At 42.8% G+C, this 25,750-nt stretch overlaps 1 protein-coding gene across 6 annotated transcripts in view; it reads right to left on the minus strand.

Moving 5' to 3' along the window:
* SCAF4 (SR-related CTD associated factor 4) overlaps window positions 1-25,750 on the minus strand; it is a 375,178-nt gene that overhangs the window by 61,993 nt on the left and 287,435 nt on the right. For all 6 annotated transcript variants that reach the window (XM_033949802.1, XM_033949800.1, XM_033949803.1 and 3 more), the window contains 2 exons: window positions 10,729-10,809; window positions 9,631-10,641 (listed from right to left, as the gene is read on the minus strand). In XM_033949802.1, coding sequence (XP_033805693.1) covers window positions 9,631-10,641; window positions 10,729-10,809 — 1,092 coding nt within the window. The remainder of the gene's footprint in view (window positions 1-9,630; window positions 10,642-10,728; window positions 10,810-25,750) is intronic.

A 25,750-nucleotide genomic window follows, 5' to 3' on the forward strand; every position in this document is an offset into this window, starting at 1 on the left:
CAATGGTGCGCCCACATTTGGAGTACTGCGTCCAATATTGGTCGCCGTACCTAAAGAAGGATATGGCGTTAGTCGAGAGGGTTCAGAGGAGAGCGACACGTCTGATAAAAGGTATGGAAAACCTGTCATACGCTGAAAGATTGGAGAAGCTGGGTCTCTTTTCCCTGGAGAAGAGGAGACTTAGAGGGGATATGATAGAGACTTATAAGATCATGAAGGGCATAGAGAGAGTTGAGAGGGACAGATTCTTCAAACTTTCAAAAAATAAAAGAACAAGAGGCCACTCGGAAAAGTTGTTAGGGGACAGATTCAAAACAAATACTAGGAAGTTCTTTTTTACCCAACGTGTGGTGGACACCTGGAATGCGCTTCCAGAGGATGTTATAGGACAGAGTATGGTACTGGGGTTTAAGACGGGATTGGACAATTTCCTACTGGAAAAGGGGATAGAGGGGTATAGATAGAGGATTACTGCACAGGTCCTGGACCTGTTGGGCCGCCGCGTGAGCGGACTGCTGGGCAAGATGGACCTCGGGTCTGACCCAGCAGAGGCATTTCTTATGTTCTTATGTAATTATTCTCCCTTCCTTCCTCTTATAGTAGTATTGGTTTAATATTGGTTTGTACCTGTCTGTCAACAAAATTTTTTTTTAAACCTAATATATTTTAACTTTGTATGTACACCGCTCAGACCAGGGGTATCAAAGTCCCTCCTCGAAGGCTGCAATCCAGTCGGGTTTTTGGGATTTCCCCAATGAATATGCATGAGATCTATTTGCATGCACTGCTTTCATTGTATGCTAATAGATCTCATGCATATTCATTGGGGAAATCCCAAAAACCCGACTGGATTGCGGCCCTCGAAGAGGGACTTTGACATCCCTGGCTTAGACTATTAACAATTGAAACGTGAGAGGAAATTTCTGGCACGGGTGGATAAGATTAATGACTCTCTATGGAAGTAGAAAAGGACAAGCTTGGGCCCCTATGAACTCCAGGTTTTGAGTTTGTTGTAGATGGGTGATTTCTGGTATAAACCCCACAAGCTCCAATAAATGAACTGCAGAACTGATGGCATGTTGAGACAGCTGCAATGATGATGCCTTGATTAGCTAGTCATCTAGGTAAGGAAAGACATGAAACCCACATGAGCAGAGAATTGAAGCATTTTGTGAGCATTCTCGGTGCAGATGTCAATTCAAAGGGTAAGATTCTGTACTGGAAATGGCATGAACCCACTCAAAAGCGAAGATATTTCCTGTGGGTAGGTAAGACGGGAATGTTGATGTATGCTTCTTTGAAGTCTAGAGAGTAGAGTCCGTCATTCTTTTCTTGTAACAGGGTAAAGTCTCCTTTATTAACTATTTGTCGAGAGCACAGAGGTCCATAATTGGACCAATATCTCCAGTCTTTTCTGGTATCAGGAAATACTTGAAGAACCCTCAGCCCTTTTCCTGCAGAGGAACTTATCCTATTGAATTGAGCTGGAGGAGGGCTGAGAGCTCTTGGTGAAGGAGGGTCTTCTGAAAGGAGCTGAAAAGAGACTCTTTTGAAGGATGGCTTGAAGGTTTTCGCAGTAAGCAAAAGGCATAACCATGGTTCACCACCTGGAGAACTCATTGGTCTGATATTAGGGTCCAATGAAGGTAAAAAGTGGTGGAGTCTGCCTCTTATTGGAAGAGTCTGAGGGAGAGAGAGAGAGATACATTGGCAATGCTCTCTAGCAGGGAGTCAAAAAGACTGCTGTTGCTTGGATTGTGGCCAAGACTGATGTTTCTATTGTCTCTGTCAATTTGTTGCATGGGATGATTTAGATGGCTGATTATATCTGCACTTTGAGTAATAGGAAGAACGTTTTGAGGTATTGGAATACCATCGGGACAATTGTGATTGAGGTGGCTTAGTACTGGACAAGGTTGTCATGAAATTGTGAGTCTTGATCTTTTGTGTAGCCGCTAAATGCATTCCCCAAATAGATCACCTCCTAAGCATGGGATGTTGGAGAGGCGAAATCTGAATTGGCATCCAAATCTGATTGCAGAGCCAGGCCTGCCTGCGCACTGTGATAGATACTGCTGAAGTGCAGGAGATGATGTCAAAGGCATCAAATGTAGATCTCAGCATATATTATCTGCTTTCTAACAAATCACTGGTCAGATGTTGAAAAGACTTGAGCTGGTCTGATGGAAGACACTGCTCAATCTGGTAGCTGTTTAATCAAGGACTTAAAATAAATAATGTAAAAGTTGTAATTAAGTATTCTTTTAGTGGCTTGAAATACTCTTCTGCCAAATTTGTCCAAGGTTCTGTCCCCTCTGCCTGGTGGAGTTCTGGTGTACGTACGAAATTTGTTTGCTCATTTTAGGGCCAGCTCAACTACCAAAGAAAGATTGGTGCTGTAATTGTGGCTTATTAAATCCTGGACAAAACTAGTACAGATAATGGGGTCTCCGTGTTTTTAAATAGGGCTTCCTTCATTAGTTTATTGAGTAGTACCTTATTGCAATCCTTGGGCCACTATTTGAAGTCTAAAACTTACAAAAGCTCTGCCCTAAGCTCCTCTTCTGAATGCATGTTGATAGGGAGTGCTTGGCTCATCTGTCTGATGAAATTGGTAAAGGACAGACTTTTAGGTGGGAATCTGCGTTGAGATGGTGGTGAAGGATCTGACAGTATTCCATAAGACTTATCAGCAGAGAAGTCTGAGTAGTCGTCAGAAAAGCATGATGACAAATTAGAATCAGAGTGCTCAGTCGGCTCTTCTAGTAGTGGAATGTTGAGGGGAGCATTGAGAGTGGGACAAAGAACGTCAAGAAGTTGCTGTGCTCTGCTCCTTAGAAGACAAAACATGTGCTGTGTCTCTCTTCAATATTGACACCTCAATATTGAGTTTCTGAGTGATGCCTCGATATACTGCATGAGTGATGAACGGACTAGGATCAAGCTGGGAGAGATGATGCAGGAGGTTGCACAGGATGCAGCTGTAGTAACCCAGCTAGTTCCTGCTGCACCAGCACTCGAAGCTGTTCCTGAAGGGCACTAGTACTGATATTGCCAAGGGTACATTTGGCACTTGATGAGTTCGGTGTTGAGCAGAGACCTTGATGCCAAGACACCTTTGGGGAGACACAAACTGCAGAGATGGTGATCGGGCATCGGGGCATTGACAAATGTGTCAATGGAGAAGATGCCTGAGACGATGCTGATGCGTGCTTCAAAGGGGAGATATAATCGTGCTTCTTAGCTTGCTTACAAGCCTCCCCTAAAGCCAGTACAACCGAAGATGAGGTCATTGACGCTGTCAGTGCTGGTGTCGATGCTGGAGTTGGGGTCAGAGTCTCTATCTATGCTCAATATCCCTTAAATTGTATGAATACCAAAGATTTCTCAAAATGCAACTCTGGCTTTAAGAGATCTCTTCTGCATAAGAGCAGAGCATGCACAAAATATCTCTATGGTCAGGACCTAGGCACTGCACATACCAGTTATGTACCTGATATGGTCCTTTGGCATTATGCGAACTACTTGAAGCCACTAGGCGACTTGGACATCAATGAGAAAAACCTACCAACATGAAGGTAAAGGGTTCAATGTCCTGGGAAAGTCGAGTAGATGTGAAACTGAAAAAGTTTATGCACCCAGCATGGGAACAGGCTGAAATGAGCCTGAAAAAAAGGGAACGGGAAGACACAAAAATGGCTAAAAGTCTGGCATGCTTTGAGAGAACTCGAACTCAGCTTCTCAGCTCCATAGAAAACTAAGGACTGCAGTTTCTGTGAGAGACTGTCAAGTGGGAAGGCACCAGCATGTGCACAGTACAGGTGGTCCTCAAAATTTTAAAAAGTGATAGTACACTTTTTGACTGTCCATACTGGGTTTTGTGGATGACGTTACCCAGATGTGAGAATATGATGCCTGCTTGTCCTTGGAGAACTAGAATCAGAACAAGTACTTTTCCGCAAAATCTTTTAGCAGTGCACAAATACCAATTTACCAGAGAAAAGCTACTAAATCTTGGAACATATGTATTGTAGCCTTTGAATACAAGTTTAAACATATTCTTGACATTTGCTTTGAAAGTATCTAAGTCTACATTCTGGCCCCCATAACATCTTTCACAGTGGGAAGTTGTGCTTGGTTTCTACTAGAAATAAGCGAGTAGCATTTAACAAAGACAACGGGGATACTGAGGGTCTTATTAAACTATTTGCAAAAAGGAAATTTGAAATTAGAGAACACAAAGCTCTGATGACACCTTAAACCAGCTACATCTGATCTTCTGTTTCACTGTAAGAGTCAGGAATGGTTAGAGGCTCTTCCCAACCCCAAGTAGGTCTAGGACAGTGGTCTCAAACTCGAACCCTTTGCAGGGCCACATTTTGGATTTGTAGGTACTTGGAGGGCCTCAGAAAAAATAGTTAATGTCTTATTAAAGAAATGACAATTTTCCATGAGGTAAAACTCTTTATAGTTTATAAATCTTTCCTTTTAGCCAAGTCTTAATAATAATATTGTAATTTATAGCTAGAGAGACATATGATCAAGAAACTTTTATTTTACTTTTGTGATTATGATAAACATACCAAGGGCATCATAATAGTACCTGGTGGGCTTCATGTGGCCCCCGGGCTGTGAGTTTGAGACCACTAGTCTTGGATGATTCATTGCTGTCGTTTCATCACTGAATCATCCCATGAAAATGTCCTGTGATGAAACAGCCATGATGAATCGTCCCATTTCGTTAGCTGAATCCTGAGCCTTTGTTAAGTCCTGAAGAAGTAGCCGCCACCTCAGATCAAGCAAAGAGCTCGGCAGCTCTGCCATCGTACTGGTGTTTGAGGGCATTTTACCTGGGAGTGACCAAGCCTGACAGAATATCTTTTTGTCAGGGGAAAAAGGAGGGTTTGCAGTGGTACAATCTATCCCGCACTGCAGTTTCAGTAGGAATGGATCGACTTGCAGGATTGTATGCAGCAGAAATTTTGGAGAACTTCCTCCTCCAGCTAATTTAGTGCCCCTGATTCAAAAAAAATTCTTGCTCACCAACAATACCACAGTCTTCCTTCTCAGAAGGGAACGATTCAGCACAGGCATTTCATTGCAGACACACTGAAACATCCTGTGATGAAACAGCCGTGATGTTATCATCGCATTCTGACTCCAAGTATGCAGCTTCGACTCCTTCCAGAGGTATGCTGTCACATTGCCTCTAGAATAGCTGTTCTGATTTTTACCTGTATCACTCCTCTCAGTGTGATGGTGCCTGAACTCCCATGTTCCATGGTTTTCTCTTTCCTCTGATAAATGGAATTATTTGCTAGTATTTCTGCATTGCTAATAGCTGTTAGGGGAATGTACTTGTTTAGCTCCTAGTCATACATTGAATTTTTTCCATCTCAGGCACCATATGGAGAAGATGAAGTTTTCCTTACAGATTGTTAGACTATAAAAATGGTGCATTAGCCTGGAAAAGGTGATAAGGAGATTAATAAAAATGGAGGGAAGAGCCAGCTTGAAAATATAATGTAGAATAGCATGATGGAAATTGACTGGTAGAAGAGACTCGCTAAGATGATAGGAGAATATGAAGCAGGGAAAACAGTTGAAGGAGAGAGATGTGTGCTTTGGGTTTTGTTTTGGGGTGTTTTTTGTTTTGTTTTTTTTGGGGGGGGGTCTTTTTATGGGAGAAGACTGTTTTAGCTCCTTGACTCACTCTTGGGAATCTGAGCAGCTGGTTTAGCAGTATCATCAGATGGAGACCTCCTATGGCAAAGATGCTTTCAAATAGATTTTTTTTTCCTTTGGCCAACAAAGCTCCCACCTGAAAAAATAATAAAGATCACTATACTAACCTGTCATGGAATCCTTATATTTCTTTTCCAGTAGTTTATATTCAACTCATTTTCTCCAATATGTATTTATTAAAAAAAAAAAAAAAAGTATGCATAGCACTTCAACAGTACATGAAAAAAATATATCAAGTCAATGAATCAGGGTTTTAGTATACTATTTTTTATTCAGTGATGAAAACATGCATTATCAATTTCTTTTTCTCCCTTATCAGCCTTTTTAAGTGTAGGTTGAAAGTTGTAATATTTACCTCTTAAACCTTACATGTTATGCAATCTGCATATACAGAAAGGAGATGGATCTCTAGTTCAAATGTATTTACAAGCAGTCAGTGTACAAACACAGGAAGTATGATTGATAAATTCTACAGCAGCATTACTGCACAATCACCATTTCTACTTCTCTTTGTTGTACTGGAGGATGATCTGAAACTTACCAATAGCTTACATAAGAAAATATAACAAGATGAGCATATAAATTAACATTATCAAGCACTATAATCTGAGGCAACCTAATCAAAATCTCACACTGTTGAACTCATTGCCTGCTGACCTCTGGAGTTTGATGGACACCTTGGACTTTCAGAAGGGATTAAGTTTTTTTTTCCTCTTAATAAGCTTTTAAGTAATAATGGTGATTCTGTATACTCAATGAAGACGCTTACATCAATGGTCTCTCCGTAATAAACTACACTTAACAATAACATGCCTAAGTCTTATATGTGTTTGATCTGTGTCATTGGACTCTGAAGTAAGCAATCTATAATATGAATTTAAGATTAATGTGTTAATGAAACCCACTGAGAACTTTGAATGAACAGGTATAAATCAATCGCAAGTGTTCTGTGTGTGGTAATTGCAGAATTAAATTAAAATAAGCCTCTCTTCAAAGGACTTCCCTTAAAACCAACAGTATGTCTCTCATCCAAGAATGTCATCTGGGGCCAGAGTGGAAGTAAACCAAGTACACTAAAAAGAGAAGTATAACCTATTGCTTGCAACTTTTCCTATATTCTTCATACAGATTACTCCTGACAATAAGATCATAATGGAAAAGCTATAAACTCACCGATACACACTCATTGTTAGTTCTGGAACTGCAGCATGTGTGTTCTGAGAAATTCCTTCCATTTCAGCAGCTTTAACCATAAAGAGCATCCAGCTCTCTAATATTAGGTGAAGGGTAGAATTTCATTTTATAGAACTGATGCAAGAAATCAAGAATTTTGTAATCAGGTAGATCAACCACTGTGAAGAAGCAAGCTATTAAAAAATGTTGAATATGCAGACCACCACTTGATAAATTAAACAAATAAAAAAAAGATTCATCTCTGCTTTCCGCATAACCATTTTCAACAAACTGGCAGAAGACAGAATTACACTAAATGGGATACCCATGTGGGATCCCTACGAGGGTCAAGATAAGAAAATTGGGTCATTAGGGCATAGACAGGGGGTGGGTAAGCAGAGTGGGCAGACTTGATGGGCTGTAGCTCTTTTCTGCCATCATCTTCTATGTTTCTATGTTTACTGTAATGTTATCCTATTGCATGTCCTTACCCTATATATTCACTTTCCATTAGTTCTATTGCTCTGGTTTCCTCTGCTTGGAGTGACCATGAGAGTTACTGCCAAAGAATTCCTTCAAGTTTGCACTGCATTTAGTCACTAACCTTAACACATCTGCATGAAAATATCCCATACTCTTTAAGGAAGGATTAAATCCAATATACAGTTTTAAAACTCAGAGAAGACATCATTCACTTAAATTTAAAAAAAAACCACAAAAAAACCCACCTCGGTTTGCAAGTATTTTGCAAGACAAGCAAAATACTCAAGCAAACTAACTCGCAAACCGAGCATTGCCTCTATTTGCGAGCCCCCACCTGACCCAACCCCACCCCCGGGAACCAGCTTTGTTGCTCCCCCGAGGCCACCGGTGCTGCTCCCTCCCTTCAAGATCACCTCCTCCTCCTCCTCCTCCCCACTGACCGGCTCTGTCCTTACCTGTGCATCACCGGTGTTGGTAAGTGCCTGCCGCCGGTTTTCTGCTGGGCTGCTGCTGGGCCTTGAGCATTTGCACATGCTTAAGGCCTTCTAGCTCTCACCCACTCTGAGATTCTCATGAGACTCGAGATCTCATGAGAATCTCGGAGAGGATGAGAGCCAGAAGGCCTTGAGCATGCACAGATGCTCAAGGCCCAGCAGCAGCCCATCAAAAAAGCAGCAGCAGGCACTTTCCAACACCGGCGGCGCACGGGTAAGGACAGGGCCAGTCAGTTTGGGGGGGGGGGGAGGCGATCGCAAAAGAAGGGAACAGCGCCAGTGGCATCTGTGCCAGTCTGGAGGGATGTTACAGAATATAGTTTTAATACAATTCAGACAAGAGGACAGCAATTACTTAAAAAAAAAAAAAACCTCTGCCCCTTTGTTAGGATGCAAAGTAATTCTCTACAGACTTGATTTAACTTTCTGTTTTTACTATCATTGAAACCATCTTTGCTTCTATTTCATGTATAAAGAGAAAAATAAAAACAGGCTTTAGCATTGTTCTCAGAGTGTGTCTTGTAGGAGTTTATAGTATAGAAATATAGGCACCTAGCTGCCAAAATGCCTAAGTTAGGTGTAACAGTTACGCTTGCCAAACAACTGGTGTGAGTGTGCCTCGGTGCTGGCAATATGTGCATAACTTACAGTACTTTAAGTTAACACAGAGTAGAAGAAATGGCCTAATGGTTAGAGCTGCTGTTCAGCACCCTGAGGTTGTGAGTTCAATCCCAGCCTGCTCCTTGTGACTCTGGGCAAGTCACTTAACACTCCATTGCCCCAGGAACCACAGTTAGATTGTGAGCCTGCCAGGACAGATAGGGAAAATACTTAAAGAGTACCTGATCACTATTCAATGAATTATAAACCGCTTTGGGTGAATCTCTTCATGAAAAGGCAGTTAATAAATCTAAAAAATAACAACAACAAGTAAGTATGCATTCCACCCATGTTCCACCCAGACTCCATCCATGTGTACACCTACCTGTATAATACATGCTATATAAGATATGCGCATATTTACAGCATAGCACCAAGGCAGAATTTTGGCATATATGCACAGATGCACATACCTATGCTATTACTTTAATCAAATACAACATAATTGGCACATAAATGAGTACTTACATACTTCATAGAATTGCCCTGCATATGCTTTGACAGGTACCTAACAAGAAGGAAGAGGACTGGTATCCAAGGGAAAAAACCACAAGGATGAATGGTATGGGAAAGATCATACAGAAATCTGCAAAAGATACATGTGTGTGGGAAGGAGAGGAAGACCAACAGAAGGAGAAACTCAATAGGGAACAAATGAATGTGGTTCTTGAATCTTTGTGATGTAGTATAATTTCAAAGACGGGAGGGGAATCAATACTTTGTATTCTCTCTATAATTATTATTCTAACAGGAGTTGCAAATAGTTTTCTAACTTAAAAACAGTTAGTATTGAAATTATAAATTACATTACTACATAAATCCTTTAAATACACGTACGTATCCAGTACAAGGATTGTTATACTGACCTCACCAAATTTATCTGCTCTGATAAGCAATTACATTACTGCACTATTCTTATAAACATATCTGCTCCATTACTAGTCTCAATCACAGCCCTTCTAAAATCTAATTTGAGAATTCTGAGGACTTCTAGTACATTGTCAGCAGAAACAGATGCACTGCATGAATTAAAAAATTGTGAAAACATCTTCAAAAAAATAAAAACTGAACTTACCGAGAAGTGGAACAGGTGCATTTACAGGAGCAGGATGACTGCTGGGCCCAGTATGACCGCCAGGACCAGGATGATTAATGGGCCCAGGATGACCGCCAGGACTGGGATGACCACCAGGACGATTAGAAGGCCCAGGATGACCACCAGGACCAGGATGACCAGCGGGCCCAGAGTGACCGCCAGGGCCAGAATGACTAGCGGGCCCAGAGTGACCGCCAGGGCCAGAATGACTAGCAGGCCCAGAGTGACCGCCAGGGCCAGAATGACTAGCAGGCCCAGAGTGACCGCCAGGGCCAGAATGACTAGTGGGCCCAGAGTGACTGCCAGGGCCAGAATGACTAGCGGGCCCAGAGTGACCGCCAGAACCAGGATGACCGCCGGAGCGAGGATGACCGCCAGGTCCAGGGTGACCACTTTGCCCAGGATGACCGCCGGGTCCAGGGTGACCACCTTGCCCAGGATGACCGCCGGGTCCAGGGTGACCACCTTGCCCAGGATGACTGCCGGGTCCAGGGTGACCACCTTGCCCAGGATGACCGCCGGGGCCAGGGTGACCACCTTGACCAAGATGACCGCTGGGGCCAGGGTGACCACCTTGCCCAGGATGACTGCCGGGTCCAGGATGACCACTATGTCCAGGGTGACCAGCGGGCCCAGGATGACCACCAGGTCCAGGATGATTAACGGGCCCAGGATGATTAGCAAGCCCAGGATGACTGCCAGGTCCAGGATGATTAGCAAGCCCAGGATGACTGCCAGGTCCAGGATGATTAGCGGGCCCAGGATGACCACCAGGTCCAGGATGATTAGCGGGTCCAGGATGACCACCAGGTCCAGGATGATTAGCAGGTCCAGGATGACCACCAGGACCCATGGGTGGAGGTCCAGATCCAAATATTTTCATACTGTCTCCAGATTCAGCATTCCCTCTGGGTCCAGTTACTACTGTTGGAATGGGACTCCCCAAAGACATGTCTTTTGAAGTATTGTCAGTCACATTAGTTGAAGTAGCTAAAGGAAAATTACAAAAATATACACATAAATATGAAGTTGATACTTGTACATAAATCCACCTACCCCCAAAACACCAAAACTTACAAGTCAGGATGTTTATTCCTGGAGTAGGAGGAAGAGATACTGGTGGTACTAAAGGAGGAGGAGGACCAGGAGGTAGAAAGCCTGCAAAATAAAAGCAACAGAATACATACAGCATAAGGATCCTACTTTAAGTTTACAGTTATTACATCATACACTTGTTATAGCACATAAAGGGAATTTACTAATCTGTAGCAGGGGTTCTCTAGGGACAGCGGAACATACATTCTCACATGTGAGATGGGTGACACCATACACCCCCACCGTGCATGCACGAGTGCCTTCCTGCCTGCAGGACCTACGGTTGGATCTAAAAGCATAGGGAATACAACTCCTAGAGAAGGTTGGAGGATATGTAAAAATGCATGCCCTGCTGTCCTCGGAGAAAATCTGCTACAGGTGAATTTCACTTTTTCTGAGGACAACAGTAGAATAGCTAAATATTGGGAATACGTAGCTATCAGTTTCACCAGACAATGGAGAGACTTGAAATGGCAAGGCCTGCATGAGCCAATAACTTTAGGAAACAAACAGTCCTGTTGTGAAGGTGCAGCTTGGAACAGGAAAAATTGGCCTAAGAGTGTGGAGATAGATTCAAGACTTCAAACTCTGAAGGACTATCTGATCAAACTTGTTGCTATCACATTGGGTATTCTGCTCAAGACAGTTTTGAGATGTGAATGTATGGATTGAAGACCACATTGCAGTCTTGCAAATCTCCTCAATGGAGGTTGACTGCAGTGGGATATCAATGCAAAACATAACATAAAGTTGCCATACTGGTCCCATCAAGCCCAGTATAATGTTTCCAAAAGTAGTCAAACCAGGTCAAACAAAATTTATGCTGTTTATCCTAGAAATAAGCAGTGGATTTTTCCAAATCCACTTTATTAATAGCATGTGGAATTTTCTTTTATTTAAATCTTATGGTACACATGATCTGGGGAATGAGAAAGGGAGAAATGTTAGATGTGGCAGTAGATGGGGTGGGAGATGCCTGGATCTCTCTAGACAGATGGACAGTGAGAGAGATGGGGCATTGCCAATAGGGGTGGAGGAGAGAGGAAGAAAAGTTGGACTCATGGAGGGAAAGAGAGAGAGAAAGAAAAAGAAATAAATAAATATTAGATACACAATCAGAAGGAAGTACAACCAGAGACTCATGAAATCACCAGACAGCAAAAGTAGGAAAAATGATTTTATTTTCAATTTAGTGATCGAAATGTGTCAGTTTTGAGAATTTATATCTGCTGTCTATATTTTGCATTATATTTGTCTATTTTTCTATAGTTGTTATTGAGGTGACATTGCCTATTTTAAAGTCATCTGCCTTGACCTCTTTGAAGAAAACCCGAATATAAATGATAATTAACATTTTCTCTGCGTACACTGTGCTTTGTGGTTTTTTTGTGGTTACCATTATGAATTAAGATTTTATTGTGTGTATATGAAAAATGGATGGGAGAAATTGCATTACAATTAGTACTATTATGGGGATGGAGTCAGGGGCAGAGTTTGGGCGGAGGTACTCAGTTGGTATTTGTTAAGCTTAGGGCAGTGGTCATAAAACTCGTGGCCCGCCAGGTACTATTTTGAGGCCCTCGGTATGTTTATCATAATCACAAAAGTAAAATAAAACAGTTTCTTGTTCATATGTCTCTTTAGCTATAAATTACAATACTATTATTAAGACTTAGCTAAAAGGAAATATTTATAAACTATAAAGAGTTTTACCTCATGCAAAATTATCATTTATTTAATAAGACTTAACTATTTTTTCTGAGGCCCTCCAATTACCTACAAATCCAAAATGTGGACCTGCAAAGGGTTTGAGTTTGAGACCACTGGCTTAGGGGGTTACTTGGCTTTTTGTTTTCCAATTCTTTATTCATTTTTTCATCTTACATCAAGTGTACAATATATTACATCAATTGAATCATACACATCACTTGAAATTCTTTTCTATTATCATCTTAAATACATAAATTAAGCCCATCCCCCACCCTCCCTTTCCACAAATATTGTAAATCAAGCATATCATACATGTGTTATATTCAAAAATATTGATTAAACCAATAATATATCCCCCTTTCCCATTATTATAATTATACTTTAGTGTAAAAAAGTATCTAATCATTACAATATGTTATCAATGGCCCCCAAATCTTTTTAAAATTATTATAATTCCCTTTTTGTATGGCAATTGTTCTTTCCATTTTGTATATATGGCACAATGAATTCCACCAGATGTATAATTAAGTCTGGTGTAATTTTTCTAATTTCTGGTGATATGTTGAATGGCAAATCCTGTTATTATTAATAAAAGTTTATTATTACTTGATGAAATTTGACTTTTTATTCTCATAGACGTCCCAAATAGAATTGTATCATATGATAGAGCTACATGGTTTTCTAATAAACAATTAATTTGAGACCAAACTGATTTCCAAAAGGCCATGATTATAGGGACAAAAATATATTAAATTATCTAGAGTCCCTGCTTTCAGATTACAGTGCCAGCATCTATTAGACTTAGAGCAGGGGGTCTCAAAGTCCCTCCTCGAGGGCCGCAATCCAGTCGGGTTTTCAGGATTTCGCCAATGAATATGCATGAGACCTGTGCGCATGCACTGCTTTCAATGCATAGTCATTGAGGAAATCCTGAAAACCGGACTGGATTGTTGCCCTCAAGGAGGGACTTTGAGATTCCTGACTTAGAGCAATCCGACTTTTGTAATCTAACTGCTCTATGTAACAAAAAGAAACAAGTTTGTCTCATAGATGCAGACACTGTACATCTCATTCTCCAAGACCAAATTCGTGGCCATTGAGATGCAGAAATTTGATGCTTAATCTCAATGCTCCAAATGTCTCTAAAACCAGTCTTTGTTTTTTTTATTCATAAATCCAGATATCAATTTATACCACTGTGCGGCCTGGTGTCCCAAGAAATCCACCTGAAAGCATAAGAATTCCAGACTATACTGACTGCTAAGATTTTTCCATTCAGGGAACCCCTCCTGAATAGCCTGCTTCAGCTGCAACCATTTAAAACTTTGTGATTTGTTTAAACCATATTTATGTTGCAACTGTGAAAAATCAAGCAGTTTACCATTTGAAATAACATCATTTAAAGTTCGTATACCTGCAATAATCCAGTGCTTCCATACGATTTTAAATCTGCCAATTTGAATCTTGGAGTTTAGCCAAATAGATTGATTTGTTGATTTGTGTATTGGGTTACGTGTTAAATTGCTGACATAACTGTTTTCCATGTATCCATCAATATTCTATTCTCTTTATATATTCTGGGCATTTTTACACTGAGAACATGAGATAGATGTAAAGGAAACATGAGTCGCCATTCCAAATACAGCCAATCTGGGATGTTTTCCATGAGCTCTGGGAGGACCCAATACATACCCTGGCGTAAAATATAGGCTTGATGATACCTATAAAAGTTTGTAAAATTTACCCCATCCTCCACAATTGATTTTTGTAAAGATACTAAGGCAATTCTAGGCATTTTACCCAACCAGACAAATTTTGTAAGAATACTATTTAATTTTTTATAAAAGGACCCCTGGAAAAAAACTGGTTTCATTCTCATTTGATAACAAACCACAGGCAATATCATAATTTTCATAGTTTGGACTCTCCCCCACCAAGAAAGATGTAGAGGATTCCATTGCTCGCACATTTCTGTTACTTTTTTAAATTTTTCATTCTCCTTGACTATGTCTTCTATTGTGTTTTTTATTCTAATACCTAAATATTTTAATCCATCTTCTTTCCATACAAATGAGAATGAATCAAATAATCCTTTAGTACAATGCACATTAAGTGGAAGAATTTCTGACTTGATCCAATTTATCTTATATCCTGAAAACTTTCCAAATTTCTCTATCAATTCAAGTAAGCATGGAATGGTAGTTTCTGGATTCCTCAAATAAAGCAGTATATCATCTGCATAAGCAGAGATTTTATATTCCCAATCTGCACGAGGAATATCCTGTATCCCCTTTGCCTGTTGAATGGCTAACAAGGGTTCTAAAACAATATCAAAAAGCAAAGGAGATAAGGGACGCCTTGTCTAACCCCCCTCCGCAAATTAAAATGCTCTGATAAATTGTTATTAATGTATAATCTTGCACCAGGGGAGTTATACCATGTCTGAATCATTTGTATGAATCCTGAACATATACCAAACCATTCTAATGCCTGATACATGAAAGTCCATTCAACTCAATCAAAGGCTTTCTTCGCATCCAAAGAGACAGAGAAAGCCGGATCATTCATGTTTTTTGTTAAATTTAGAGTATGAAAAGCCAATCTAGTATTGTTAGAAGAATATCTCTTAGCAACAAATCCTGTTTGGTGCATATCAATAATAAAAGGGAGAGCCTTAGCCAATTGTAAAGCTAATATCTTAGCTAAAAGTTTTCCATCAACATTGATTAACGAGATAGGCCTGTAGTTTGAAACCAAAGTGGGATCTTTGTTTGGCTTTGGCAAAACAATTATTAATGATTCTGCCATAGTACCTGTAATGCAACCTTTAGTCAGTTGAAACTGATATAAATTTAATAAATAGGGTAAAAGGGTACTTTGAAATGATTTATAAAACTCTACTGTAAAACCATCACCACCTGAAGTGGATCCAACTCTAAGAGACTTCAATGCTGCTTCTAATTCTTTTAGTGATATAGGCTCCTCTAAACTTCTTTTTATATGTTCAGGAACCTTCAGTCCAATAATTAGATTCAAAAATTCTAACCCATCTTTTTCCCTATCTCCATAAGGCTCAGAAGAATATAGGTCTTTAATAAGACTTAACTATTTTTTTCTGAGGCCCTCCAATTACCTACAAATCCAAAATGTGGACCTGCAAAGGGTTTGAGTTTGAGACCACTGGCTTAGGGGGTACTTGGTTTGAAAAGGTTGAGAAACACTGCTCTAATATCTATCCTAGCTACCTCAATAGGAATAACTAGCTTTTGAATAAAGTAATTTTCTATCATTTTAAGGTTTGCATTGGACACCATCACTCTAATTTCATATATGGTACTCAAAATTGTGCACACAAAATTTGGGTATGCACCCAATGAGCAGCACAATTTAACTGACAAACAACCCAATTAGCACCAATAATTGGGCACTGTTAATTATCGGTGCTGACTGCCATTAATTTAAATATATATGCACATTTTTAAATACTGCGACTCACATTTTAAGCATGGATCAGAAAAGGGGACATCGGGGGGCCTGGCTTGGAGCGCGCAAGATGGAGGCATAACCATAGCGCTCCTCAAGCCCGGGCAATTAACTGAAAAGTTGTAAAGCTTCATGAACTCTGTTCCTTCAAAAAAAAAAAAAAAAAGAAAACCCTGTTAGAGATTGCGGCAGCACGGCAAGGGAAGTCGGATACGCCAGGCACATCAGGTGGGACCGCGAAACAGTCAAAGCTTACCCAGCTGACATCAGGAAGACAAGGAGGTGCCTGATAAGGCAGATATTATGGCGAAGTTGACAACGCGAATAGAATAATGGAAGTGAAAGAGGAAGTTGTGAGTTTCTTGATGTAAGATGAAAAAATGAATAAAGATTTTGGGAAAATAAACCAACAGATGAAGATCGCTAATCAAAGAATAACGCAGATTGAAAACAGAGTCGAGCAAGTGGAGGCTATCACACGCAAGCATGAAACAGGAAGACAAACTATTGAACTGCTAAAGAGACAACTTGAAGATTATGAAAAATGAGGAAGGAGGAAGAATATAAGAATAATTGGATTGGCTGAAGATTTGGAAGGGGGGATGCTGTCCAGTTCTTGGAAAACTTATTACCCAAGATTTTAAAGTTGAGTTCAAAAAGGCCGTTGGAGATAGAACGGGCACACCGAATTCCATCAAAAAGTTCAGCAAACCAGGTTGGCCCAAGGCCCTTAATTTTCAGAGTGTTACGTTTCCAACAAACTTTGGAAATATTAAAGTTGGCTAAATCTGATAGAAATTTAAACTAAGGGCTCAAAGTTGCTGCTAGTGCCAGATTTTGCAAAATCAACGACCAATACAAGAAAGCAGTTCCTTATGATGAGACAGCAGATGAGAGAAAAAGGGCTTACTTATAGATTATATTATTCATCAACAATGAGAGTTACAAGTGGGAATAAGACTTTTCATTTTCAAGATCCTGAAAAGCTAAAGGATTTTTTATCAAAATCTGAACCAATGTCTACTTAACTGATCATAATTTAGTTACTTGATCATCTATATAATAATGCACTCTTAACCCGTGTTCCCTGTTCCCTGGTCTGTTGGGCTGTGGTCGGCAGAGTGCGCATGCGCGCTAAGGTGCATGAAAGGCGGTGCAGAGCGGTGGCTGCCAGGAGTGCTTGGAGTGGCGCTGGCGGCAGCTGCCGGGAGGAGGGCTTCGAGGCGAGGCGGCTGTTGGCTTAAACACGCGCGGCGGCTTGAGGCAGCTGTCAGCGGAGGGCAGACGAGAGAAGGTAAGGGGTGCTGCTGGACAGGGGAAGAGGTGCTGACAACAGGGGGGTGGGGCAGAAAAAGGAAGGGAGGTGTACTGCTGGACAGGGGAAGAGGTGCTGATGGACAGGGGTGCAGAAAAAGGAAGGGGAGTCAGACAGGGATGTCCCTTATTTCCTTTGCTTTGCTGTATTAGAACCCTTGTTGTTAGCTATTCAGCAGGTGAAGGAGATACAGGATATATTCCTTATTCAGATCAGGAATATAAGGTCTCTGCTTATGCGGATGATTACTGCTTCATTTGATGAATCCTGAAACAACCATTCCATGCTTACTTGAATTGATAAGAGAAATTTGGAAAATTTTCAGGTTATAAGATAAATTGGAGTAAATCAGAAGTTCTTCCAATTAATGTCCATTGCACAAAAGGATTATTTGATACATTCCCCTTTCTATGGAAAGAGGATGGAATAAAATATTTAGGTATTTGGATAAAAAACACGCTGGATGAAACAATGAAAGTGAATGAAAAATTTTTATTACAGAAGGTGACAGAAATGTGTGAGCAATGGAATCCTTCACATCTTTCTTGGTGGGGGAGAGTCCAAATTATTAAAATGATGATATTGCCTGTGGTTTGTTATCAAATGGGTATGTTACCAGTTTTTTTAAGGGGTCCTTTTATAAAAAGTTAAACAGTATTCTTTCAAAATTTATTTGGCTGGGTAAAATTGCTAGAATTTCTTTAGTATCTTTACAAAAGCCAATTGCGGAGGGAGGGGGTAAATTTTCCCAATTTTTATAGGTATCATCAATCCCATATTTTGCGTCAAGGTATGTATTGAGTCCTTCCAGAGCTCATTGAAAATCTCCTAGATTGGTTGTGGTTGGAATGGCGACTCATGTTCCCTCTGCAACTATGTCATGTTTTCAGTATCAAAATGCCTAGATTATATAAAGAAAACAGAATTTTAATGGATACATGGAAAACCTTACGATATATCAACAATTTAACACCTATCCCATTACAAAAATCAACAAATCAGACTATATGGCTTAACTCCAAGATTCAAATTGGCGGATTTAAGGTCATCTGGAAACATTGGATGATAGCAGGAATACGTATTTTAGATGATGTAGATGATGTTATAAATAATGGTAAGCTGCTTGACTTTTCACAGTTGCAGCATAAATTTGGACTTAACAATTCAGAAAGTTTTAGCTGTCTGCAACTGAAGCAGGCCATTCAGGTGGGGTTCCCTGAATGGAAAAATTTAAATAATCAGTATAGCTTGGAATTCATATGTTTTCAGGTGGACTTCCTGGGACACCAGGCCACACAATGGTATAAATTGTTAGCTGAATTTGCAAAAAAGAAACCAAAATTTGGTCTTAGGGACATCTGGAGTATTGAGATTAAGCACCAATTTTCTGTGTCTCAATGGCCACGAATTTGGACTTGGAGGATGAGATGTACAATGTCGGCATCTATGAGACCAACATGTTTTTTTCTGTTACATAGAGCATTCTGGACCCCGGTTTGTCTACAAAAGTTGGATAGCTCTAAGTCAAATAGATGTTGGCATTGTCATATCATAGAAACATAGAAAAAGACGGCAGATAAGGGCCGCGGCCCATCTAGTCTGCCCACCTTAATGACCCTCCCCTATTTAACTCTGTGTAGAGATCCCACGTGACGATCCCATTTCTTCTTAAAATCAGGCACGCTGCTTGCTTCGATCACCTGAAGTGGAAGTGTATTCCAGCGATCAACCACTCTTTCGGTGAAAAAGTATTTCCTGGTGTCGCCGTGCAATTTACCGCCCCTGATTCTCCATGGATATCCTCTTGTCGCCGTCGGACCTTTGAAAAAGAAGATATCCTCTTCTACCTCGATACGGCCTGTGAGGTATTTGAACGTCTCGATCATGTCTCCCCTCTCTCTGCGTTCCTCGAGTGAGTATAGGCGTAATTTATCCAAGCAGGGACTTTAGATCATTTATTGTTCTACTGTCCTTTTATTATGGCATTTTGGAAATCAATATGTAGCCAAATTAATTGTTTGTTGGAAAATCCAGTGGCATTGTCTTATGATACATTTGCCATGATTATGAGGGCTAAAAGCCAAATATCACCTAAGAACAACAGGCTTTTGTTAATAATGACAGGAGTCGCCATACAACAAATTACAAGCAATTGGAAGAATTGGAAAAGGCTTAATTATAGTTTTTGGTGGAATTAATTGTGTCATATGTATAAAATGGAAAGGACATTGGCCATTTAGAAAGGGAATTTTAAGAGGTTTCAGGAGATTTGGGAGCCATTAGCAAAATATTGTGACGTTTAAATAGTGTTTTCCCCTTTAAATATGCACATCCGGGAGGGGGGGAGGTGGGGGGATGACAGGTTAATGAATTTTGAATAAATGATATGGGCTGATAATAGATATTTTATGTATAGGCATGGTATTTCGTAAGGGGGAGGGGGATTCAATTCTGAAATGGATATTACAAGAATATTAAGTGTGATATTTGAGTATAAAATGTTGTATTTACTGTTACACTTATTGTAAGTATTGAAATAATAAAGAATTGGAAAAAAAAAGAAAGAAAAGGGGACATGGGCAGATCAGGAGATCTGTAACAATGCATGCATGGAATTTGAATGTGGTGCTACAGAATAAGGGAGTTCTGTGCTTAATTTGGGTGCAAGAATTTATACCAGGTTTCAAATGGTGTAAACCCTCACATCTATGGTGCCAAATTGTAATGTAACATACTTACTATACTTTATATTGTAATGTGATTTTTTTTTTTTTTTTTTACTGCTGTAATTGTTGCTTATGACTAACTTTATGCTTGCTGTACACTGCCTTGAGTGAACATCTTCAAGGCGGCAGAAAATAAATCCTAATAAAATAAATAAATACTATTCTTAAACAGGACCAACTCGAGTACCATTAATAGAATAGTGCTTAGTGCTAATTTTTAATAGTACCCAAATTTGAGTGCCATTTATAGAATCAAGTCCCATATGTCTAATTGCTTGCTTTGTCCCTTGTATTTTCAGGCTGTACACATTATACGTCATACTTTTCCACAATGCTCACCATACCCTAAACTTTTTTAGCTCTGGCATACTATACAGAGCAAATGTCTTTTGCAGCACATTATAACTGAAAAGCACAGTTACTTACCGTAACAGGTGTTATCCAGGGACAGCAGGCAGATATTCTCACATGTGGGTGACGTCATCCACGGAGCCCCGATGCGGACAGCTTTTCAAGCAAACTTGATTGAAGATTTCAAGTTTGCTAGTGCTGCACCACGCATGTGTGTGCCTTCCTGATCCACTAGAGGGCGCATCCCCTCCTCATGGTCTTCAGTTTAGATAGCTAGCAAAGAAGCCAACCTTGGGGAGGCGGGCGGGTTGTGAGAATATCTGCCTGCTGTCCCTGGATAGCACCTGTTACGGTAAGTAACTGTGCTTTATCCCAGGACAAGCAGGCAGCATATTCTCACATGTGGGTGACCTCCAAGCTAACCAAAAAGGGACGGAGGGAAGTTGGCAATTCAAGAAAACAGATTACGCAAAACCGACTGGCCAAACCGGCCGTCGCTCCTGGACAGAGTATCCAGACAGTAGTGGGAGGTGAAAGAATGAACCGAAGAACAAGTGGCAGCCTTGCAAATCTCCTCGATAGGCGTTGACCTGAGAAAAGCTACAGAAGCCGCCATCGCTCGGACTCTATGTCCCGGGACTCGACCATGCAGCGCGAGACCAGCCTGAGCGTAGCAAACCAGCAGCCAACCAGTTGGACGAGGTGCGCTGGGAAACAGGGCGTCCCACCCGAGTAGGGTCGAAGGACAAAAACAATTGAGCAACCGTCCGATGAGACTGAGTGCGTTGAAGATAAAAAGCCAACGCCCTCTTACAGTCAATCGTATGAAGCGCCACCACACCAGGATGAGAGTGGGGCTTCGGAAAAAAGACCGGAAGAACAATGGAACGATTGAGATGAAAGTCCGAAACCTTCTTGGGCAAGAACTTGTAATGAGTACGCAGGACCACTGCGTCCTGATAAAATACAGCAGAAGACGGGTCTGCAACCAGAGGTTGCAGCTCACGGACTCTACGAACAGACGCGAGACCAACCAGGAATACCACCCGCCAGGTGAAACAGATCAAAAGAGCGTTATCAATGGGTTCAAACAGAGGTTTCACCAATTGAGCCAGGACCACCCTAAGATCCCAAACCACCGGAGGGGGCTTGAGCGGAGGATGAACATTGAAGAGACCCTTCAGAAAGCGGGAAACCATCGGATGGACGGAGAGCAGCTTCCCATCCAGCGGCCAAGGAAAGGCAGCAATCGCACAGAGGTGGACTCGGATAGATGTCGATTTGAGACCAGACCGAGACAAGTGGAACAGAAAATCCAGCACTAAAGGGAAGGAGGTAGAGAGTGGATCCATGCAGTGCTCAGCACACCACGCAGCAAATCAGGAGCATTTCTGGGAAAAGCATTGCCGAGTGGAGCCCATACGAGAAGCCTCAAGAATATCCCCACCGACTGAGAGAAACAGAAGGAGGGAGGCACGTTGCGAGGAACCAAGCTGATAAGTGTAGAGACTGCAGATTGGGAGGCAACAGAAACCTCAACACTGAGACAGCAGAGAAGGGATCATAGGTAGAAGCAGAGGCTCCCTGACACGCTGAAGGAGCAGGTAGAACCACAGCTGTCAGGGCCACAGAGAAGCCAGCAAGATCATGGTGGCGCAGCCCGACAGGAGGTGCAAAGATCTGAGAATCAGAGTAAAGGGAGGGAACGCATAGAGGAACCTGCCCATCCAATCGAGAAGGAAAGCATCCACCTCGATGCGAACCCGGGAGAACATCCTTGAGCAATATCGAGGCAACCAGTGAGTGAGGGGCGAAGCGAACAGAACTACCTGTGGGGTTCCCCACCAAACAACTACATGCCGCAGAGTCTGAGAATGGAGCGACCATTCATGCGGCCGAGAAGGGCGACTCAATGTGTCCACCAGACAATGCTGCTCGCCCCGGAAATACACCGCCCAAAGAAATAAGTAGTGGTGTAACGCTCCCTGCCAATGACGAAGGGCTCCCCTGCAAAGTAACAGGGAACCTGTACACCCTGGCTTGGTCACAGAATACATCGCCACTGGGATGTCGGGACGCACCAGGACCCCGCAATCTTGCAACCAATAACGAAAATCCACCCCGGCATTATAAATGGCCCGGAGCTCCAGCAGATTGATGCGGCTGCGACGGCCCGCACCCAACCAAAGACCCTGAGTCCGAAGGCCGTCGAGGTGCACCCCTAAGCCTATGCCGAGGAGTCCATCGGCAGAACCTTCTGATGCGGGGATACGAAGAGGTGGCACACCAACGAAACAAGCGTGTCAAGGAGGGAGGCACCACAATGTGCTTGGAAGCGGGATCCCGATCCTGCCACCACTGAGATGCTCGGGTCCAGCGGGGAACACGAAGATGAAACCAGGCGAACATCGGGACATGAACCGTGGAGACCCATGATCCCAAAAGGATCATCAGCTCGGCCGAGGCCGAAGACTGCGGAGACACCAGCTGACTCAAGCGCAGACAGGCGGCCTGCCGAGGCAGAAAAGACCAGAGGCGGACCGAGGACAGAGGGGCCACCTTCCGGCATAAACAAACAAGGGCCACCCCCTGAGGCCAAGACAAGAAGGAGCGCAGACAAACTGGGTCCAGGTCTGCCCCGACGGACTCCCGAGACTGGGGCGGGCAGAGTCTGAACCACTCCCAGACTAGAACTAGTGCAGGTCACGAAGGGCCTGGACCAGACGCAGATGGGAGGATGGGAATGCCCAACCGACAGAAGCGAGGCTATACTCCCGGTGCGTAGACACGGAGACACCCCTCCCGAAGGGAGGGGAGGAATCCCAGAAGGAGAGCAGCCCGGAGGCTATGCGAGAATAGTCAAAAAGACAGCCAGGAGTCGCCGAAGCCGGCGACTGAACCATAACCCGGCGCTGCTGCAGCTATTGCAGCTGCTGCGAAGGAGGCTGAGAACACAAGAAAGGTATCCGGAGGGCCCCTCCGGAGAAGGAGTCCAAACCACCAAGGCAGACGGGATTCAGCTGAAGGCGTCCCGATAGGCAAAGGACCGGTCGCGTTCTGAGAGGCGGTTAGTGGCCACCGCAAGAGTGGCCTCAAGAAGCGCAGAACTCACGCAAGTAAAAGTGGCGAGACGATCCTGGAGGTTCGGATCCTCAGCCACACTCTGCGCCAAGCGAGATAACGCATGGCAGGAGCAATAGAGCCGGAGCAGGGAGAGAGTCTCCTCCAGGCAACCAAACTCCATACTACAAGATTCCGTCACGGAATGAACCGAAGAGAAAGCGGGGAACCCTTTCGAACAGGAGCCGGAGACGCCGAGGCACAGAGCCCCAGACGACGTTGAGACACTAAGCCCCCGTCGATAACGGGGCGCAAACCCGCAATCGACGCCGAGGCCCAAAGCCTCAGCCGCTGCCGAGATATAAAGCCCCCAGCGACATTGCGGCACCAATCCACAGTCGACATCGAGACACAAGGCCACCGCCAACCAAAGGGCAAAGCCCCAAGCGACGTCAAGTCACAAAGCTCCAGTCGACGGCGAGACACGAAGCCTCGGCAACGGCGAGGCACAGATCTCCAGCCGACAATGAGGCCCCCAAGCCTCAGTCGACGTCGAGGCACAAGCCTCAGGCGCCGTCGAAGCACAAGCGTCAAGTGACGCTGAGCACACGGCCACAGCCGACGTCGAAGGTACAAAGCATCCGTCAACGTCGAGACACCCAGCCTCAGTCGACATCGAGGCACGAAGCCTCAGTCGACATCGAGGCACGAAGCCTCAGTCGACGTCGAGGCACGAAGCTCCAGTCGACATCGAGGCACATCGAGGTTCAGAAGTCGGCACCGTACCAATGAAACTGGTAATAAAGGTGCAGCAGTGCGCTCCATAAAGGGCAACCTCGAGATGAGTATTCCCATGAAAGGAGGCACGCTTCGAAGGTCTCGTAGAGGCAGGCACGACTGCACTCGATGCCTGGAATGCCTGAGACTCAGCCGGTGGCATTACCGAGGTAACGCAGCTAGAAGAACAGAAAGAAAGAAAGAAGACTTACCGGGGATCGAAGCTACTCAGTCGGATTCCAACGAAAGAAAAATGGTCCTGGCCATCCTGCTCACACGAGGTGAGCCCAGAGAGAGGCCAGGGAAGAAGAAAATACAACTGCAGCCAAATGAGGCCTAGCCGCATGGCTGAGGCCCAAGAAGGGCCTGCCGGTGGAACCAGCAGAAACACAATAAAAAGTCCTTTTTTTTTTTTGAAACAAAGAAATACACGATCAATCAACAAACGCACAGCGACTCCCTAACAAAATAAAGAAGCCGCGGTGCTAGAAAGGCACTTATAAGAACGCAGAGAAGAGAGACAGGGCTTTCTGGCTCTGCGGAAAACTAAGAACTGAAGACCATGAGGAGGGGATGCGCCCTCTAGTGGATCAGGAAGGCACACACATGCGTGGTGCAGCACTAGCAAACTTGAAATCTTCAATCAAGTTTGCTTGAAAAGCTGTCCGCATCGGGGCTCCGTGGATGACGTCACCCACATGTGAGAATATGCTGCCTGCTTGTCCTGGGATAATGATAAAATTGCAAATACTAACAAATTAAACTTCAGAGTTATTTATTTAAAATTCTTTAAGCACATTACGCACATTAGAAGATGGAAAAATGCTTGATTTTTCACGACTGCAACAATCATTCAGTATCTCAAAGTCTCAAACATGTAAGTGGTTACAGCTGAAGCAGGCCATTCAGAAGGGGTTCCCTGAGTGGCGTAATTTTAAAAAATCAGTATAGCTTGCCGGGCCTATGCTTCCAGACAGACTAGGGCAGGGCTGCCCAAGTCCGGTCCTCGAGATCTACTGGCAGGCCAGGTTTTCAGGATATCCACAATGAATATGCATGAGAGAGCTTTGCCTGCACTGACTTCTTGGTATGCAAATCTCTCTCTAATGCATATTCATTATGGATATCCTGAAAACCTGGCCTGCCAGTAGATCTCGAGGACCGGACTTGGGCAGCCCTGGACTAGGGCATCAGGCCACCAAGTGGTATAAATTAATTTTGGAATATTTGAACAAAAAACAAAAACTAGTCTGAGACACATTTAGAGCATTGAGATTAAGCAGCAGATTTCTGCTTCTCAAAGGCCACGGATTTGGACTTGTAGGATGAGATGTACAGCGTCAGCATTTATGAGACAAACATGGGTTTTTTTGTTACATAGAAGTTTCGGGACCCCTGTTCGTTTACAGAAATTAGATAGTTCTAAATCTAGTAGATGCTGGCACCGACATCTAGACATAGGGACACTGGATCATTTGTTGTTCTATTGTCTTTTGATAGTCAACTTTTAGAGGTCAATATGGGACAGATTAATACCATACTAGAGTCATCGATTCCATTGACATTTGATTTTGTCATATGT

The sequence above is a fragment of the Geotrypetes seraphini genome, chromosome 6 (assembly GCF_902459505.1).
Source record: "Geotrypetes seraphini chromosome 6, aGeoSer1.1, whole genome shotgun sequence".
Taxonomy (NCBI): domain Eukaryota; kingdom Metazoa; phylum Chordata; class Amphibia; order Gymnophiona; family Dermophiidae; genus Geotrypetes; species Geotrypetes seraphini.